The 19,647-nt window shown below is 39.9% G+C and overlaps 7 protein-coding genes across 7 annotated transcripts; 3 read left to right on the top strand and 4 right to left on the bottom strand.

Annotated features, from left to right (window-relative positions):
* Positions 1-1,402: 1,402 nt before the first annotated feature.
* Positions 1,403-1,609, bottom strand: BDB00DRAFT_762096 (uncharacterized protein; the record flags this gene model as incomplete). The annotated part of the gene is made up of 1 exon (XM_053119315.1): positions 1,403-1,609. One exon carries the CDS (start codon positions 1,607-1,609, stop codon positions 1,403-1,405), a length of 207 nt encoding a protein of 68 aa, XP_052980603.1.
* Positions 1,610-3,758: 2,149 nt separating this feature from the next.
* Positions 3,759-4,444, bottom strand: BDB00DRAFT_903292 (uncharacterized protein; the record flags this gene model as incomplete). Its single annotated transcript, XM_053128566.1, has 1 exon — positions 3,759-4,444. A coding segment is annotated over exon 1 (198 nt), but the record flags the coding sequence as incomplete, so codon positions are not given.
* Positions 4,445-5,587: 1,143 nt separating this feature from the next.
* BDB00DRAFT_311563 (uncharacterized protein) lies at positions 5,588-6,547 on the bottom strand. The gene is made up of 2 exons (XM_053116881.1): positions 6,487-6,547; positions 5,588-6,381 (listed from the first exon to the last, which is right to left on the bottom strand). The coding sequence occupies exons 1-2, from the start codon at positions 6,496-6,498 to the stop codon at positions 5,860-5,862; spliced, it is 534 nt and encodes a 177-aa protein (XP_052980605.1). The 5' UTR covers positions 6,499-6,547; the 3' UTR covers positions 5,588-5,859.
* Positions 6,548-8,181: 1,634 nt separating this feature from the next.
* Positions 8,182-9,452, top strand: BDB00DRAFT_727996 (branched-chain alpha-ketoacid dehydrogenase; the record flags this gene model as incomplete). The annotated part of the gene is made up of 2 exons (XM_053118271.1): positions 8,182-8,862; positions 9,006-9,452. Coding segments are annotated over 2 exons (1,128 nt in total), but the record flags the coding sequence as incomplete, so codon positions are not given.
* Positions 9,453-9,970: 518 nt separating this feature from the next.
* BDB00DRAFT_882794 (ribosomal L29 protein-domain-containing protein) lies at positions 9,971-10,601 on the bottom strand (the record flags this gene model as incomplete). The annotated part of the gene is made up of 3 exons (XM_053128179.1): positions 9,971-10,202; positions 10,318-10,454; positions 10,599-10,601. The coding sequence occupies 3 exons, from the start codon at positions 10,599-10,601 to the stop codon at positions 9,971-9,973; spliced, it is 372 nt and encodes a 123-aa protein (XP_052980607.1).
* A 442-nt stretch (positions 10,602-11,043) lies between these two features.
* Positions 11,044-13,534, top strand: BDB00DRAFT_818800 (uncharacterized protein). The gene is made up of 8 exons (XM_053123187.1): positions 11,044-11,117; positions 11,204-11,414; positions 11,477-11,534; positions 11,634-12,033; positions 12,138-12,201; positions 12,320-12,507; positions 12,613-12,723; positions 12,790-13,534. The coding sequence occupies exons 1-8, from the start codon at positions 11,097-11,099 to the stop codon at positions 13,285-13,287; spliced, it is 1,551 nt and encodes a 516-aa protein (XP_052980608.1). The 5' UTR covers positions 11,044-11,096; the 3' UTR covers positions 13,288-13,534.
* A 4,431-nt stretch (positions 13,535-17,965) lies between these two features.
* BDB00DRAFT_787191 (uncharacterized protein) lies at positions 17,966-19,239 on the top strand (the record flags this gene model as incomplete). The annotated part of the gene is made up of 3 exons (XM_053120678.1): positions 17,966-18,056; positions 18,316-19,108; positions 19,215-19,239. The coding sequence occupies 3 exons, from the start codon at positions 17,966-17,968 to the stop codon at positions 19,237-19,239; spliced, it is 909 nt and encodes a 302-aa protein (XP_052980609.1).
* Positions 19,240-19,647: the final 408 nt, after the last annotated feature.

Genomic DNA, 19,647 nt, shown 5'->3' on the forward strand with positions numbered 1-19,647 from the left:
TTATCCATTTTCGTATATAATTTCATGTTTAAAAACATACCACCATCACTACTAACTCCACATAGTTGACTATTAGAAACTGCAATTATAAAATTATTAATATCTGTTAATACTTATGTTCTTAAACCTGATGTTTTTAATTTATATGACCATCGTTTTTGTGCAGAAATGTCAGGCTTATCATATTCAATAGTACTATCATGACCATCTAATAGTAATGTTATATTTTTAAAATTTTTAGGGTTTTTTATTAATGCAGAATAAATTTTTATTTTAATATTAGAAAACATATTTTTTAGACATATATCTACATATTTATTCAAACTATCATAATTTGTTATCCAAAATTCTTTATAAAATTTATAGAATGATGTATATGGTATATTTCGTTTCATATCTTTAGATGTAATACCTGATACAAGATGATATATTAAATATAGCCCTTTTTCAATTTCAAAATATGGTGAAGGATAATCCTTATGTATATATAATTTAGTTAAAAAGAAAAATACAGAAGTATATCCTAACTTTTGTAATAACTCTTTTTTAATTTCATCTATTTTTTTAATATATTTCAATTCTGTTCGATGCTTATAATTATTTTGTTTTTTCTTCCAATTTTCATTTATAAATCCCCATTCATTTATAATTAATTTATCTATCTCTTCCTGTAATAATGTTTTATATTTTAAAACTTCTTCTTTATTTAGTGAGCTATTATATTCATCAAATACCAATATGAAAATTTATAATAAAAACCGTTCTTTTAACTTATTTACAAAGCAATCAGGAAAAACTTATAACCTTAGGCAAAAACCAAAATTAAATATCTATATAATTATTATTTATCTTATATTTTGATATCTAATTCATATAATATAATAAAATTCAATTTTATAGAAAAAAGTATGTAAAATTATTTTATAAGATAAAAATTAGGTCATTATAGTACTGATAATTATATATAATTAAAATAAGTATAAAGTTATTTTGAATTTTTCAAAGACAAAAAATGTTATTTTTTTATTAAAATTCAAGAACCTTTCTCTAAGAGAAAGAACCACGAAGAGTCACGGTGCAATTTTTTTTACAACTTACACCTTATAAACTATCAACCGCTTTGATTTATATTCACAATAAATAAATAGAATTGTTCCTCCATGGTAATAAATGTAAATAGGTTTTATATATTAAATTGATATTCATCCTAAAAAAATTTCAAAATCTGAAAATTATATATATTTATAAAAAATTATTATTAAGTCATTGATAAATATTAAACAATTAATGTGTTATATTTAATAGTTCCAGTTTAATCCCCATAAAAATGGATCGATGTAACGAGATCCAAGTTCAGATTCGTTCATATCATTACTGATCGGAGTGTAGGGCAGCTTACCCATCAGTTGGATGATAGATTTGACGAACCGGTTTTCATGTGCTGGGAGATCGAGAGATCGAGAAGTTGTATAACACCTTTATCACGACTGATAACTGTAGTTGATACGTCTTGGATGATATTGAGTATCTTGGTGATGGTGTCTATTGGGAGTCGAGGTTTCTTAATTTGATAGGTGTTTTCGATGGTTTGAATGATTTTAGCATACATGGTTTGATTGAAGCATCTAGATATATCATTAAAGTTATACTGGTCTGGAGGCTAGGTTATATCTAATGAATCTGCTGCAAATCTATTGGTTCCAATAGCATCTAGTCCTCAATGGTTTTATAAACTTGCTCAAATTCATATATTGAATTATAAAAATTTTGATTTTGTCTCGATAAATATAAAAATAAATTGAAAATTGAAAATTAATATTTATAAAAACAAAAAGTATTCTAGATTCAATAGAATTATTTATTATTTTTTAAGATAAAAAGAAAATGGTCTGCTTAAACAAATATCTTCTATTTGATAAATTAAATTTAAAAAATAATATTATAATAGAATTAAATGAAACAATAAAAATAGAATTAGATAATAAAATAGATATAAAAATTATTACATATATTAATAAAACAATTAAAAATAAAATTGGAGAATTATTTGATTCTAATCATTTTATATATAAAAATATAGAAAATAACTTTTGCGCTTATAAATATAGTAAAGGTAAAAATGAAGGGATGATTTGTTGTAAAAAGATAACAGCAAAAGGAAATAAAGATGAATTTGTATGCACTAAATATAACCCTGATCATATTCCTGAAAGAAGAAAAAGGAAAAAAATAAATATTAAAGGTTTATTTGAACCTAAGGTTCTACAAAATATAAATATTTGGCTAGATAAACCTTTTGATAAAATTAATAAACTAAAGAATAATAAGAAAAAAATAATTAAAAAATTAAAGAAAAATAAAAAAATTAATCATATATATTTTGGAAATATTAGGCAACTTGATTTAAAAAACATTATAGATAAACTATTAATAAAATAATTTTATTTTGTTATAGTAGTCTATTTTTAATAAAAAATCAATATATGTAGAGTATCTTATTTTTTTTATTGTTAATCATTTTATATCATATAGGCCTTTTAAAATTAAATTTTTTTAATTGATAAACATTTTATCTCATAATAATAATTTAATGCAATAACTTTCTTCTAGGTTATAAATTAGTAAGTAGTTTATAAAATTACATGATATAACAATATATGGTCTAGTGTCCTCTATAGATAGAAAGAGAATTAAATGTGCTGCCTTAGCCGAATGCATGTGATCTTCAAGAGTTAATTTCCATTTACTGATGAGGATCGATTGTTGTAAATCGAACAGGGCTAGGCTGACATCGAGAGATTGTACCATGAAATGGTTTTGACGATCTGGAAGTACAAAACTGATGCCACTCGGATCCAAGAGCTCTTTTTCGATGGTGTGGCAGCTAGGGCGTCTTTTGTTCTGTTCCGCACTTTGCTCAGGTTCTTCTGTTGTTCATACAGCCTCGGAATCATCGTTGTTGGTGCTTTGACGATGTTGTTGTTGACGATGCATTGGAGGTATTGTGTCTGGATGATTGGAATAGTAGTAATCTTTTAGTTCCTGCACTGTTGAATTATGCTGCAGACAAGTAGGACAGCCGAGCTGCTCTTCGATCGAATCATGCGCGGTAGTTGTTTTGACGTAGGTGAAATTATTATTGCTGTGCCGTCGAGCTCTAGTTCTGTCGGGAATAGTAATGAAATGCTTAGTGGCTAGGTGCTTCCTTAGGCTTTGAGGTTGGGCAACTCTTTGGTTGCATTCGAAGCAAGCGTTTATGATTACGACAAGCTTTGCCATCGGGTTTAAAGAATGAAAAAAGGGAAAGAAGGCGAAAATCACATAACCCAACGAAATCACCTACGTAATAGGGGTCGGGTTTTCAATACTAGTAGTGACGGTGGGTCAAGTTTTATTTGCCTATAAGTATCGCGGAATGAAAGAGATATAGACAAGAAAAATAAGGTGTAAGCGTGGAAAGGAGACGAGACACCTCGGGAGAGCGATGGAGACGGACGGTTGAACTAACGAAAGGTGCTGGAGTTACTGGTAATACTGCTCGATAATATTTTTGTGTGTGTGTGTGAGTGAGTGAGTGAGTGAGTGAGTGAGTGGGTGTGTAGTATGTGTACTGTGTAAGGGGAAAGAGAGAGGAAGGATAGTAAGTGCTAAAAGGCTATACCTGAGTGTTGATGAGTGGCTTAAGGGGGCTCATAGGACAGTAAATGGCAATTACTAGTGATGAGAAAGTGGATATCACGGCAAATGGTGTCATGGATGAATGGTACTTGGTCAAATACATAGCGCCAGTGAGCAGACCATAAGCCATGTAAAATGCATGCAATAATGGCATGGCTGCTCACGGGGGAAGGGTTATATGGAAGGCGAGAGAGAAAATAGCATGGTGAACTTGTGAAGATGTAGGCGAAAAACGGACCATATAATGGACCAAATGGCCCACTTGCTAGGACAGGCATATAGGAATTGGGTGATAATGCTGAGAGTAATAGGGCAGAATATAAGATTGTTGAATGTGACGCGGCATGAAATGTTTTGATGAAGAGCACGATACCAAACTTTGCGGACGGTGTGAGATATGGGTTCCAACCAAAACCGCTTCCAATGTCGCGACTCGAGAGGCTCACTAAGGAAGAAGTATTGGGATTAGTGAGAATGGATGGAGTTACTGCTTTACGAAAAACACGAGAAGAAAGTGAGTGAAGAGAAGAAGGGAGACAAAAAAAGCTATTGAGTACAGTGGCAATGGATGAAAGGGAAGGGGGATCTATGTACTAGGGAAGTTGACAGAATCGAGCGAGAAAGGAATAATATGAAAGGAGGTGCGATTCAATGAGTTGGAAACACTGAATAATAACGGTTGGGGAAAAGATGATTAGGTTTGCAAGTGAGAATCCGGCGCTAGGAGAGCAGATGTGAAATGCATCCGCCACGTTTGGCCAAGCGACCCAGGATCGGTGGCGGAGTAGAAGAAGTATAAAAAACAATACTATGATATCTAAGGGGAAGGATACAAGTAAGTCAAGCGAGGGGCGATATAAAGTGGGATCCTTTAGGGCATGCGTCCAACGCACGAAACAGTAGACCCCATGGAAAGTTGAAACAGAAAAGGAGGAAGGACGCAAGGAAGGAAAGAAAAGACAAAGTAGGCGATCATGCGGGTTACATAATGAATTAAGAATAGAGAGAAGCCAAGGGTGTGCAAATGAGAGATATTTGTGTGCGATTGATTAAAAAGAGGCAAGAGCCGTCGAAACTGTAAGCTGAGCTGCTGGACAGAGGGTGGTGTGAAGTAGAAAAGTGTCATACGAAATCTTGGGAAACATACTATGATTAATAAATACATAGCAGACAGAGCGTAGTGAAGTGAAAAAAGATTTTGGGAACGGGATTAAGCGTAGAACATGCCACAAAGAAGAAAGGAGCAGAACATTTAAGCACAGTGGCTCTACCGCGTTTTGAGAGATTTCGTTGCGAATGAATGGCGCATCCAGCCTTGATTTTTGCAAGTATGTATTTCATAAGTATATACAAACTACAATGCTTGGACTTTCCATTATACCTTATCACATCACAACATGTATATTTTATTCCCCATCTTTATACGTATAAATTCTATGTACTGTAATAACACTGTAAAATCGTGTCTTAATGCATAAATATACAGTACTCTTTTAACATATGTACTTTCGTGAGCGTAATAGCCTAACAGACTCCAAACAATTCAGCTTAAAAATTTACAATAATGTACAGCTGGTGGCAGCTGAGCTACATACTATAGTAGGTGTCTGTGCGTATAATAGGATTGTCTATATAGAGTTGTTGCTTAGTTACATACCAATAGGAATCTCTTGAGAACGTAGTCTTTCGGTTGTTTGCTACCAGTAAGCGAATGGTTGACGACAGCAGGCATCTTTATATACAATTGCATCATCGTTAAACTTAAAAAAAAAGATGCTCATACATTTTGTATACTGTGTCGCATCCTCAAACAAAAGTAAAAGAGTCCTTCCACTGGCTACTACAACTTTGATGGAATCTCTACTGCAGTACGGTAAATTATTAAAGCCGCAACAGCTCCCAAGAAAGGCAAATAAACGTTAGGTGTATTTTAATTGGTTGGTTACTTTCAATAATCAATTGAAACAAAAACAGGACAATAAGCATTTGCGTTTTTTACATTACACACAAAAGAATCAAACGACAAAGAGGGATTTTACTAGTAATGTAGTATATTTTTAAAACTTTTTTTTACATGTAAATGTTGGATGTGTGCAGTTATCATGATATATATTTAATGAATGGTGTGTCAAATAGGTGCTTTGTATGTGCGTTGTGGTAGGGATTGTTAGCGGTAGTTATTTAGTATTGAGAGGCCATTTGCTGACAAGACTTGAGGGCATCCAAGTACCACTGACAGGCGGTAATATCGTTGTTGCTGCTTTCCAAGCACTTGGTGAAAGCCTTGGCATCAGCTTCGCAAGCAACACCACCGGGCTGCTGTTGGAAGGCCTGGGGTTGCTGGTAGGGTTGCTGGTATTGCTGCTGCTGGTATTGAGGAGCAGCTTGGGGCTGTTCAGCAGGCTTGTCGTCAGAACCGCCAAAGATGCTGGAGACACCGTTGGCGAGGCTGTGACCGACGGCAGAACCGACGGCAACACCGGCAGCAGTGGTGGCCATTTGAGCAAACATACCGGGCTGTTGGGGTTGAGCAACAGCAGGGGTGCTAGGAGTAGGTGCGGGCGTCATGGCATGTTGCTGCTGGGGAGGAGCATGGTGTTGCTGAGGAGGAGGAGCACGGTGCTGCTGTGGTGGTGGAGGAGCTTGACGAGTAGGCATGGTGTGTGCCTGACGGGTCTGCTGGGCAGGTGCGGAACGTCTAGACTGTTGAACACACAATGAAATAAAAGACGAGCTTTGTCAGCATTCACAATTTCGAAGAGACAACTTATGTGGGATCCATGACTTTTTTTGAATTTTAGATCCTACCTGGCGAGGCATTGTTCAAAGAATCAGAAAGAAATACGTGGAATATCAGCTCAACGAATTGTTTATTTTTATTTATACTGGAAAAAAGTCCGACGACAAAGCTTTTGTGGAGACGACTATTACTCGCTCTTCACTTCCGGCCCGGTCCAATAGAGTGAGTCAAAGCAGATACGGTTCGTCCCAGGAACGGCGGGAGAATGGATTAGCCAATCACTAGAACGCACCGTTCGCATGCTCTCGTCCTTCGGTTCTCATGTATACGCGTAGTACGTAGCATGTCTATTCGTGCTATTTTGGACAACATTTTATAACTGGCAAGAGCAACAACGCGTTTATTAGTGCCATACATGTAAGTCCATCTTAGGGTCATCCACCATATTTTTTCATCTATCCCGGTAAATGGCTTTGTGTGTGTAACACTTACTCCAGCTGGGTAATGGAAAGTCACTACCACAAAGCATGATGGGTTCAACCCCATGTATGTTTTATTTCATGATACCATCATTCTCTGTGTACATCCAGGCACTGTCTGTATATATCGCGTAACGTAATAATGATTATCATTGCAATGATTCCAAGCGAACATGATTCATGGCTGCATGTGAGGATGCAGTAATGCCAAAGCTCATTTCACCAAGCCTTTGAAGAGTGCTGTGCCTGTTTTATTAAACTTAGAATAATGCTTTTATTCACAGGTTGGGAGTATGAGTTTAGTTGTTAAAACGTTGAAAGAAGTAATAGCATTAAATGGAAACTAACACACGGTCGAAACAATAGCGACTCCAATTAGCAGTGTTCTTATATTTTGAGCATAAGATACAGCAACTTCAAATCCTGGATGAAAACTCATTCTGATATGCATCAACATGCGCCACTGTTTTTGTATACTCTATGAGGATGCCCCAGCATAGTGGACCTTTTTTTCCCCATTTCAGCACCGGTAAGAGACACAAGAGGTCTAAGAAGCACACAGAGAAAGAAGAGAAAAGGCTATAGTGTAGACCCTAGCCTAATTTCCATGTAACCGGCTACTGTGTGTAACTGTGACTAAGGCTGATATGAAAGTGCAAGAACAGCGATTCTTTGAATATCACCATTTATGGACACATCAACATATGCGTGATGCATGTGTGGTCATACAAGCAATAATTTCAAGTTGTCCACTTAACGACAACAATCATTTTAACTCTTCTCCTTAGTGTGGAAAATTTAAACATCACGCAAGATGGCACCATAGAATGATTAGCACACATCAAATATACAGTCAAAGTGCTAACAACACCTGCATGTGCTAAAATAATTTCCGCGTGAAATTATTCTTGAACCGGACGAGCGGATCAATCTGCCACAAGAGAGATCCGATCAAGAGTGATGCAACACTCACGACAACCAATCCCACAAACTCCTCCTAGTATTTCACTCAGCTCTCTTTCATACTCTTTTTCAGCTCTGCTTTCTCTTCTATCTATTATGCGTCCGTTCCTAAACCACCTGAGTAGACGACAACCTCTGCGAACGCCCATAAGTTGCTATCACCAGCACCACCATCGACGACGCCTGTTTGCCTCGTGTCATTCACTGCTAAATAAGAATGACAGTAATATCAGCACAAACAGTGGCGAGACCCCAATACCACGCGCCGCGTCACTCGACTCGATAAAGTCAAACGCACCCTACCATTTCTACCAGACCAAGATTCTCGAAGAATATGTACGCCGGCCTGCCAATGCAAGTACTTTAAGGCAGTATATTTTCTACGGACGACAAATGACAAGCGATCGACTCATCACTGCGGCCAATTGGGTCCGGAACGAATTATTGACACGACTGGCACATCGTATACGGGATTTCCAACAATTGCCCTTCTTTGTGGGTATGAACCCGCATATCGAGTTTGTATACCGACTATACTGGGGAGCATTTGAAAAACTACGAAAACAACCGGCTATCAAAACATTGGACGATAACGAGGACTTTTGCAAATGTTTGGAGGACTTGTTGGATGATGGCCAGTTGGTGGTGCCAAAACTCGCATTGGGCATAACAGAATGTGCACGGCATTATTCTGGCTCACAAGATCTCGACCGGTTCATGAATCGAATGCTGCGGTCAAGGATATCGCGACGGATGTTGGCTGAACAGCATCTGGCGCTGACAGAGGCGCATGAGCACGGTTGGGATATGATGGGCGAGGGCGCCGATGGCTACGTGGGTATTATCTTTGTTCGATGCTCGGCAAGTGATCTGGTGTCACAGGCAACACGGTTGGTACGGCGCCATGCAGAAACGATCTATGCCAAGCCAGAAAACTCTAGTCGGACTCCACCGGCCATTCGAGTCAACATCCATCAGGACACCCAACAAGGCTTGCAACAAGTAGAGGATTCAAAAAAGATTGTCTTTGCCTATGTAAGTTCACGGATATTACCGAGTAGAGTGAGAGTGTGTGCGTATTTGCATGTAATTATCATTGTTCTGTTTCCGTTACCAAGTGATTAATTGTATCTTCTTATTGACAGGTTCCAGAACATTTAGAGTATATTTTATTTGAATTGCTAAGCAACGCGGTTCGATTTACCATGGCAGCATGGGAAAAACAACCAGAAAACCCTTATCCACCCGTCCAGCTTACTGTGAGTGCAAACGAAACAGATGTCTACTTTCGCGTAACAGACCAAGGCAAAGGCATTGCGCCTGATGTTTACAAGCACTTGTGGTCGTATCAAGCACGCGCTCCCTCTGGCCAATTTCACCACTTCCATCAAGTCCAAAAAATGCCTTCCAGTATAAGCGAACGTGCAACACAAGCAGCCGATCTTGGACAAACTCACCTTGGTATGGGCCTTACCATGAGTCGGATATTAGCCGAGTACTGGGGTGGCGAATTGCAGGTCATGACGATGGAAGGATTTGGCACCGACGCCTACGTGAGAATACCGCGATTAGGCACCAAGGCAGAGAATCTTGGATTCGAAGATCATCCGGCAGTGATTCCTACTGCAGTCCAACCCAATGGCGGTAGTGGTGGTAGAGACAATATTTTCAGTGAGAACACTTCTTCGCACAAAAAGAGACGCGAATCTTCTGAACAGCAAGAGAAGCACCTGATCCAGCAACAGCCACTCAACTGGTACCATCCTTCAGTTATACAAAGGAATACGCCTGCAAGCAAGAATAACGATGGAGGTGATGGATGGAGTAAAAGTTGCATGGTGCTAGAGTAATTATGTATCATACACAATAGACCCCCTTCATGTGACCATTCCCTTCTTTTCCATCAACACGTTTCACCTTTCCAATACCCTTTTCCTCGCTATCTCACTGCTTTGTACAGTCCCAAAGAAAAATGAGGGTAATCTCCTTTGCACACAAGTAAATAAGAAAACCCAAACATACACACAAAACTGAGAAACACATTGGGTTGATTTGGTTATTTTAGAGGGGGTTGAATGCCATCATCAACAAGCTTCTATGCCAAATTTATTCAAGCCTTGACAGCATACTTGCGAAGAGGGAAGTGGTTCTCCTTCTTCTGCTGCTTCTCGGTCTTCAACTTGCGCTCGAAGGGGGTCAAAGCGCGGCGCATGGCACGGGTCTTCTTGACACGGAGGTCAATAGGGATGTACTTCTTCTTTTGGTAGAAGAGACGAAGCTGCTCGCGCTGGGTCTGGTTGATGACGGTCAAAGTGCGGGCAATGTTCTTGCGGGCCAAACCACTAAAACAATGTGAATTATAATTAGTTTTCTGTTTATATTAAACATTCTAAATTTACCCACAGCTTTGCGAGCCTCTTTGCGCACCCCGCGCTTCGTTATTACAGAGCAACTTACATTTGGTGGAGCTTGGAAGCAGAGCCACCGGCAACCTTTTGGACGCGAAGCGAGGCAAGTTCCTGCTTCTGCTCATCAAGGATCTTGAGAAGCTCGGCCTTGTTCTTGTTGCGAAGTTCGTATGCTTTGACGGCAACCTATTCAAAATCAAAGACACAAGGTTTAGTTTTCTCGAGGGTTTCTTATCTGTGAATGTGCACGAGAGACAACGATCAAGAGGATAAACTGAATTCAAGCCCTTTTCGTTCCCTTCCAACTGTTCAAATCGTTCCGTTTATCACCATGGCGAGTTATGCACTGGTTAGCGTCGTGAGTCGTTGGTACAATATACGAGGTCGCAGAAAAATGGCTGTCGCCCTTCCCTTTTAGAGAATTGGCCTAATGGTAAACGCATGGCGAAAATGTCAAAAGTAACTGGTCGAGAGGGCGTGTGCGAACAGGAAATTTCTTTTGGTGGAAGCAAAATGTTGCATATCGATGGATGGATATACGGATGGATGGAACGGATGGATGGGCAAGGAATCGAGAATCCATTCATCCCCTTGATTATTATGTCTCTCATGGTCTTCTAGGCTTACCATTTCGTGAAAAGAGGAAGTTCATCATAGTCGCCTTGCGGGCAATATGATACCCACCGCGCGAGCCGGGTCGGAGTGACGAGCATTTCCTTTTTTGATAGGCAGCCGCTCTTTTCCGTTTGACACACGCATTTTCGTTTCGTGCGCTGCGCATTCTTTTGACAACCTTTTTCTTCTTATTCATAGACTCTGCTTGATACCATGACGATAGGTACTCAAACGGTAAGTAACTCAGAAAGTCGTCCTTGTAGATTTGTACGCTTTTTAGTTTGTTGGAACTGAATTTGTTTGAATAAAAAACGATCCAGGATCCCGTCCTTAAGCGCAACACAGGGCGCAAAGGACCAGTATCGTTCCTAACGCACATTTGCGAGTTGGAAAAACGACAATATTTCAGCGTTGCCAGCAGTTACAGAACTGGCTCTTGTCGGCCATTTGAAAAGCAAAAAGAAAACCATTACACTCCAATTAATGGTGAAGTGGAGTATATGATCACAAACAGCCTTGACGCGGGTCATTGTAAGTATGCTGGCAAGTCATAAAAAAGAACAAATGTATATGATAAACTGATATGATACTAGACGAAGGTGCACTCAAAACTATCGAGGAAGCGATCATAGCCAAACGGCGATGCACACGGTAAGACCATACACATACCCACAGGGGGCGCTTGCGCGTTTTTTGGCGTTTTTTTTTTTAAAAAAAACCGTGAAATTAACATATTTGGCATATGTATAGGCTCGTGATCTCCTATTTATTTGATCTTATTCTTCGACCAGGTCAAGCATATGAACGCTTATCCCCACAAGAGGTTCTTTCAATGTCACGAAAGGCTCATCACATGCTTCTAATGATACTCGAAACGTTTGGCACAAGCGCGTTTGCCGATATATGGGAACTGTTCCAAGACAATAAGCGGCCATCGCGAAGAATGCGTAAACGTACGTATCGGATAGCCATGAATCATGACGATAACGAAGATGAAGAGGGGGAAGTATACGTGAGCGCTCTCACCGAATTCGATACGTTCCAAGAGTTCTTTGCTTGTTGTGTGGAATACACCGATGATTTCAATGTTTCCAAAAAGCAAGTGAATGTCAAACGAGGACCTTCGATGCGTGCTCCTGCTGCACATCTAGTAAGATACAAATGGAGGATACCAGCAGAAAGAAGTAGACATATGTTTTTGTAACATGTCTATTAAAAACGCTTTGGGTATTGGATTTTTTTATTTTGCAATAGCGAAGAAAGCTGGTTCTTGATGTGCTTTTATCGTTGTTGGAAGAAGATTTATATCAAACTGAAGGTAATGAGAGGAACATAGATATAAGAGAAGGAAATAACGGAGATTGGAGCTTACTGTATATGTGCTGCGCAATGATGGTGTTGATAAACGAGTGTCTGTTTTGTATGTTACATCTTAGGCGATCCATCACTGCTGGAAAGCTGTGTACTTGTCAAGTTAGTCAACAGCGGCCGGGATCTGCAACGCTGGTTGGACGTTATTTTCAGTTCATTGGGTGCAGATCTGGATCAGGCGACCCAATCGAATTCGCCATCAACACGGCAAAATACCGTTTGTGCAGAATTTGGAGCGAGGATGCTAAACATGGTATGTAACAAACAATGGGCCTACAGTAGTCATTTTTACTGCAAATAAATAAAAGAGAATGTTAACTGTTTAATATCACCGTGTCATTTGGAATATCAAACATAGCTCGTGGCTGCCTCCTATTGCGAAAGCGCGTTCGATCTCAAAGACCTAGAAGAAAGATCGTGCAGAAGACTGGCTCAATTGGGCATAGAAGGCTGTAGCAACATGATGCAGGTTAGTGTTTGCACTGAGTATGGTATCGGTGAAACGGACGTTGACGATGTTCCTGTGGATTATTAGATGATCAGATTCAACACTTTCAAGTTTACGATCCTTGATAAAGTCATTTCGGACGCCGACCGGGTCAATGTGCAGCAGCAATGCAAGTCTATGCGCAAGCAAAAGGCGTCTCCCAATTTTATGGATAAATTTATAAAGTTCGACTTAAAGACGCAGCCCAACCAACTTGTTTGCATGGAGGACGTATATCGTCATGTACAGATCCTGACGTGGAAATATATCTTGGGCATCAACTTACGCCAAGTTCATCAAAATCAACGCAATAGTCACAACGATGGGAACGCCATGGATACTAGTACTTCGGTTGGTGCTGTTACGAATGCTATGCTGCTGGATGAAACACCGACACTTACACACACAACGATCAGTGCTTGGAAAAGACATATTGACGACATGATCCGGGATGCCGAAGCACAGAGCATAATTCCAGAGTTGGAGGATGAAATGAAGCGAAAAATACACTGGACAGTATCTCTTGTAGAGAATATAATGGTATAGAGATATTCACATACACATATGCAATTACACACACACTCACATATATAGATCAAAAATACCTGCATTGACCCTTTCATTTTCTTGTACATATCCACATTAATTTAAACCCGTAATCACGTTCTCGGCATGATGATATACGTCACAAATTGTTGCTATTCGCTATAAGCAGTTTAATTTTAAGCTCATACATATAATGTTTGGTAGCTTCCTCTTCCGCTCTCGCTCAGAACCACCAGAATAAATGTCCCTTGAAAAGAGTGCATCCCTTAGCGCATCAATTCATGCGCCCAGCCTGGCGAGCCCAGGATGACATGGGCGCATATCGTCCAAAACAAGCGTGCTTCGCTCATGCACCACGTCGACGCCACAGCACCCACCATTGACGACGATGGTTGGACCGTTCTGCAATCACAAGTATGGCACAACGGGCGCTTTACGACTGTGTATTTTTCGATATATCAACCCGTCCGGAATCCCTGCATACGCTTCTACAACTCGCAGCCTCTCAATTTCCAAAAAGAAAATACAGGTGCCTTTACTTCAACGAGATGGATCTCGCCGAGTCTTACTCGAAGTGCGTTTTGATCTCGACATGCCCTTGCAGCGGGCGTTAAATTTAGTTGTGCATCTTACAGAAATACCTGGAGACGATGACGGCGAAGAAGAAGAAAAGAAGGAGGCAGACCAAGCCAGTGAGTCGAACGAACACGGCGACAGCGGCGTCAAAAACGTGCCGCGTATATATGAATACACGTACAATTGTCGCAGAAAACAATTAGCGCCGATCCAGCCTAGCAAAGAAAGAAGAGGGAAAACAAGCACAAGCGAAGCAAGCAAGAAAACAAAAGGCGTTAGCTGGAGACAGCTTGATCGTTCCGTTTTCTTCAGCTTTAATTTATATCGTTAAAACACTTTTCTACTTGTATATATATATAAGTAAAGCCTTTACCAACCCTTTCATGAATCCTTTTGACGTGACGCTGTAATGATGAAATGAAAGAATACAGTTACAGTATTCCCCGTGAAACTGATCAACTTTGAGGTGGTTTTTGTGTGTGTGCGTTTGTGGAGAATTGACAATCTTGAACTCGCTTCTTATTATCAACAGATCATCATTGATATCATTGAGTGACCTGAAGCGTCTCACACACCGGTTTACACAGAATCATTGCTCATTGACTGATGATACATAACCCTTTGAATATACCAAACAGGGTACAGCCTCAACGAAATAATTGACTGTCAAAGTGTGTAGACTGAACATCGATCTATCCCTTTCCGTTGTAGAATTTCGCAGCAGCTATTACAATAATCCGTTTCCCACATCAAGACCTTGCAGCATCTGGGGCTGTGCGCGACATCAACATCTATTTACAGCACGCTGGTAAATTGACGTATCACCGTCGTAACATGCTTACTGCCAAGGCTTCAACGCTAAGGACGCGCCCAACATTGAGACGGTAGCTGCTTCAATTCGACAGCTTAATATCGATTTTCCCGGCTTTTGTACGGTCACCACTGGATATCCCTCCCGATACGTTCTGCATTCCTTTTGCGTATCCTTTCATTCAACAGCATATTGGCTGCACCTTCCAACCGATTCTTACGGATGTCACATACTCTTGCATTGGTGACGGTTGCTACATGTGCAATTCTGTCATTTTCTACAAAAAGTTGCAAAGGTATGTCCCAGTTTTTCAAGCAACTCTTGGTGGTTTGAGTACAGAAAGTTTTGTCTCGTACTTCAATACAATGTTCAAGGTGCTGGATAATAAGAAGAATGACGCTGATGAACCATCCATGTGTGGATTAATAATTAACTTTTTCCCAAGCCCAGAGAGCTTGTTTTTATTTTCTATCGCTTCATACAACACTTTTTCCTGGTGTCAAAAGTGGTGAGGCATTTTTAAAGGGTTGCTACTTTCATCGGAAACAGTCGGTTAAACGTATCCAGAAACTGGGTGAAATTATTCTGGTGGAACTATGAGATTCGACATGGTTACTGGTGATATGAAACGAGAATTCCCGCGCACTGCGAATTGGATCCAAAATGATGATGCTGAAGAACTGCTACGAAATGTTACAAGAACGACATATGCCATAGAGCCCCTTCCATCGCTACATTTAACGTTTTGTCCAGCAATTCGAACCAGATTTTTCTGCGTTACCACAACTTTTTAATTACTTGCGCAACGAAGAGAGTAATCTACTGCATGTTCTTGCTGGTAAGAACATACGTAATAAGACCTCCTCGCCGTCGTAAGTTTCATTCTAGGAAGGGTGCGCTGAAATGACCTTTAGTGATCGTCCAGCTTAATTCATTCTCTAAAATCTACCTGCAGCTCACGCAAAACATTAAAAAAAAGGTTGAATGATGGTCGTCCTCCAGAGAAACTACAGCAATTGCCTAGTAAAAAGTCCATTACTAAAACCATCAAGTACAGCTCAGAGAATCCTTTGACCGAAAATAAATCAAACAAAAGAGCAAGAGAAGGAACTGACAGTACTTCACTAGGTAAAAAGGAGCTGTTTCTTGTGTGAAACTGTAATAAGTAATTGAGGTGATATAAAAAACATGTAGATTCTTTGACCATACCTAAAACTAGGAAGGATTAAAAAAAATGACGATAGTCGAAAAGAAGAAGCAGCAGCCAAGGCTCGAGAAGAACGTGGCAAAAAATATAAGAAGCAGGTTAATATCGAGCGAAGAAATTCACAATGGACAACGTGAAGTACGTAAATTACAAGGGAATGTATGATAGATTCTAACATAGCGTGTATACTTGTTATTATAGCAATCAGCCTCATTTGACTTTACGAAATGAGTATCCGATCACTATTGTCCTCAACGCCGATAACGCTTGCTTCATCGATAACCTTCTGCAAATATTGTTAAGCGTGATTATGCCAAATATTTGTGAACCTGCTAGAATCGGCAACGATGAAAGAGCACGGTTACTCTCAAGACTGTGTCGAAACATAAGGACTTTACCATACATGCCTTGCCGTTCCGCCAGTTTGCATAGAATCACGGTGCATCCTTTGATGTTTACGAAATAGGAGCATTAGTGCTACAATGTTTCCTTAGGGTCAATGTTACTTTGAGTTCGCATTTACGATTCAAGACACGGCTCAGGGCTAACAAGTAGCTACAACCAACGATGATAGCGCCAAAATATGGATTCGCGAGACCTGAGTTGATGCAAAGAAAACCCGCAAGTACTCATCTCTTAGTCCACCTGACTGACAAAGAGTATGAGTAAGATGACGTTGAAAACTACCGCACAACTGGCTCTAGCAAACTGCTGCAGCAAAAGGCTATAAACGCCAAGGTCGAAAGCAAAACCTCTTCCTTCGTAACATTGTCAGTTCATCGTCGTTCATGATTGGCAATTAGGCGAAGATAACGAGTGACCAGATCGGTAAAGTAGAATATCTGGCAACGACCCTTAAGTCTTAGAACCCCTCCAAAAAAACGAAAAATAAGTATCCACTACTTTTTCTTTCCCGCTTTCCCTCCATATAATACCTCTCTTTCTTTTCTGTTTGCTTCAATGCCCTGCCTCTTTGCTCTTAAATGTTTACAATCCTATTTTCTTACTCTGCAGTTAAGTTTAATTATGTATAAGGTACTATATGCTAACAATCAATAAAATACTTGCTTAGAAAAAGTGGATCATGCATTAGTTGAACCACGATGATGGCGGTTATACAGAGTCAAAGTAGGGTACAACAATGTAGCTATCTGTATGATTTACTCAAACGAGGCACAGAATAGATAAAAAGTACGTAAAATTTTATACAGTGTCAGAACCGATTTGCCTATTTGAGTGGCGAAGTATGCAAATTCTTGGAGGCTTGAGTACATAAAAATCGAAAGAAAGAAGGTGAACTACGTAAAAATTTGCATAACCCCTTTGTTTCTCTCATATATTAGAAATATCTTTACGTTTGTCTTCTGCTGGCTACTACAAAAATTAATGATACCATACACACAGATGCTATAGTTCCGTCAAAATAGAAACAATGAGCACTTATCGGTTGCGCTCACCTTCACCAAGATTTGATTAAAATAAAAATCGTTCATAACTATAGGTACTATATAAGTTAATACATTTCCCTCAATTGCACTGATCTCATTGTTGAGTGTGAGTGCATAGTATATACTAAAATTTGTAGAGGAAGCACAATGATACATTATTATGTACTATACAATGAAGCTACATGGATTCATTTATACCATGCGCGAAACCAACTGTTGTCGTCCCGCCTAATAAGAAATTGTGATTTGGCGCCTTTATTTTTGCCCTTGAATGACTAATGACCAGTAAATGCATGTACTTTTAAATGGGCATAACGGGGCAAAAACATGAAGAGAAAAAGAATATCGATCGAGCTCTTTCCGTAACCATTTCCCCGTCACCGTCCATTGTTTTGGGGGGGAAAAGTATATATATACGGATATCCGTACCCATCTTTCCAATTCAAATTTTACTTTCACAAAACCACAGCGCAATACACAAAAACCCTTTACAAGAAATTTTTCTATTAGGCAAGTAGTTATTAAAAAGATAAAGGATGCACTTTGCAAGTCGGGCTGTTACAGTGATTTTTAACAGACGCTCGCTTAATAAGCTCTAATTCAAATGTGTTATGTGTATTAGAATCACAACGATAAATGGATAAAGACAACATCGCTCGTCACAACCGAGAAAAAGGCCAGTCGTCTTCTCGCAAACGCTCTCGCGTAGAAGAAGTAGAAACCCTAGGTAACACTGCAAATCAATCACATCACAACAGAAGCAACAACGTTACTGGCGAACAGCAACGCAGATTGATGGGCATGACAGCGCCCTCTCTTGATGATCACAGGTTGCCCCATCGCAGGCGTAGGGATACTAGAGTAGGCAACAGCAGCAGTAGCGCTAGTAGTGGTTAGTGGTAGCAGTTTGACTATCAGTCTTCACAATGATAATAGTTGTAATAAGACAGGAGTACATCTTTTCTCACATACTCACAATCGGATAGAAAATCAGCGACGTCTCGCCCCTGCGATCCAGTACGGCAATTATACTGTCAATGATGACACTGGCAATACCGAAACTTCCACCACAGAGAACCTGGACGTTGTTGTTAGAGACGAGCGTCCGTCCAGCACTGATGGAGTAAATAATCAATTGACTGCTGGTACGATGGAGGCAACCGGATCTACTACGACGCAGGAAAATCAGTCTGATGACACCCCACAACTAGATGGCAATCAGCCAGTTGCCACGGTAAATTCCCAACAGCCGTCGCTGAACGATGTGCAAGATGAAGAGTCTCGTATCGTCCGCATTTTAAATGAAAGTGATCCTGATGATATCCACGATCATGCTAGTACGAATGAAAGCGTACCAGAACAAAGCGGTGAAGTAGATGCTTACGAGATTGTTGAGACTCCTGCTGAAGACGATGAAGCAGCCGATGACCAAGATCAGCCTAACAATGGCACACCAGAACAAACCAGTCAACAAGAAGTACCACATCCCGCACCATCCCCTCCACAAATGTATTCACAACTACCACTACCAGCTAGTCATTTGCACAATCATCCCCATCCCCATCCCCGTTATTATCGCATTGCGTATCAAGCTGCGTTCAACGAAAATCCTCAGGAAGCTGAGTGGCAGACATTGAGTACTACAGACGTTTCTTTGCAAGATCATCAGGAGCATGGCTACCCAGATAATTTAATCCACAGCTGTAGTGCTTGCCTCAGTGAACATCTACGACGAATAGAGCACGTCCTACGCATTCTCGGCGAAATGCTTTTTGTAAGGTATGTAAACATGGGCTACACCATGCCACTCTTTCTGTTGCACGTTGATGATGTTGGCAGTAGTGCTAGTAGTAGATTTGTTTGCTTATTAACACAACACCTGTAGTAGCTATGAGTTCGGACCACACTAGCCCGGAGCCATTGCCGTTAAACTGCAGGATCGGGGTGCTCTCCAGTCTCTAAAGATTATTTCCTTACTTTCCGGACCAGTCTCTCTTTCTTTTTCCCGTGTCTTCTTTTCTACAATTATGTGGATGATTTCTTTTTTAATCTAGCAATAAAGCTAAGATGGTGGCTGCAGCTGCTTTACTAAAGTCTGATTTTGCTGTTGGCGAGTGTTGGGCTTTGCGCTAACTCTTGCAAAAACTGTAATATTACACAGCATCCGTTGGGAGATGAAGCGGGACAAGGAGCGACGAGCTAACTACTTCATTTACGACTTTTCTTTACATACGGCCGTGAGAAATAATGGAAAGAGAAGGATGGATATTGATTCATAACGAACAGAAGATTGAAAATCAAGGAGTTAGTCACATACA

Source organism: Zychaea mexicana, assembly GCF_025766255.1.
Source record: "Zychaea mexicana strain RSA 1403 chromosome Unknown BDB00scaffold_28, whole genome shotgun sequence".
NCBI classification, from domain to species: Eukaryota; Fungi; Mucoromycota; class Mucoromycetes; order Mucorales; family Lichtheimiaceae; genus Zychaea; species Zychaea mexicana.

Coding starts and splice junctions, on each gene's coding strand:
- BDB00DRAFT_818800 (XM_053123187.1), top strand. CDS start 11,097: ATGACGATAGGTACTCAAACG. Junction 11,415..11,476: donor CAGCCTTGACGCGGGTCATT/GTAAGTATGCTG, acceptor ATATGATACTAG/ACGAAGGTGCACTCAAAACT. Junction 12,034..12,137: donor GTGCTCCTGCTGCACATCTA/GTAAGATACAAA, acceptor ATTTTGCAATAG/CGAAGAAAGCTGGTTCTTGA.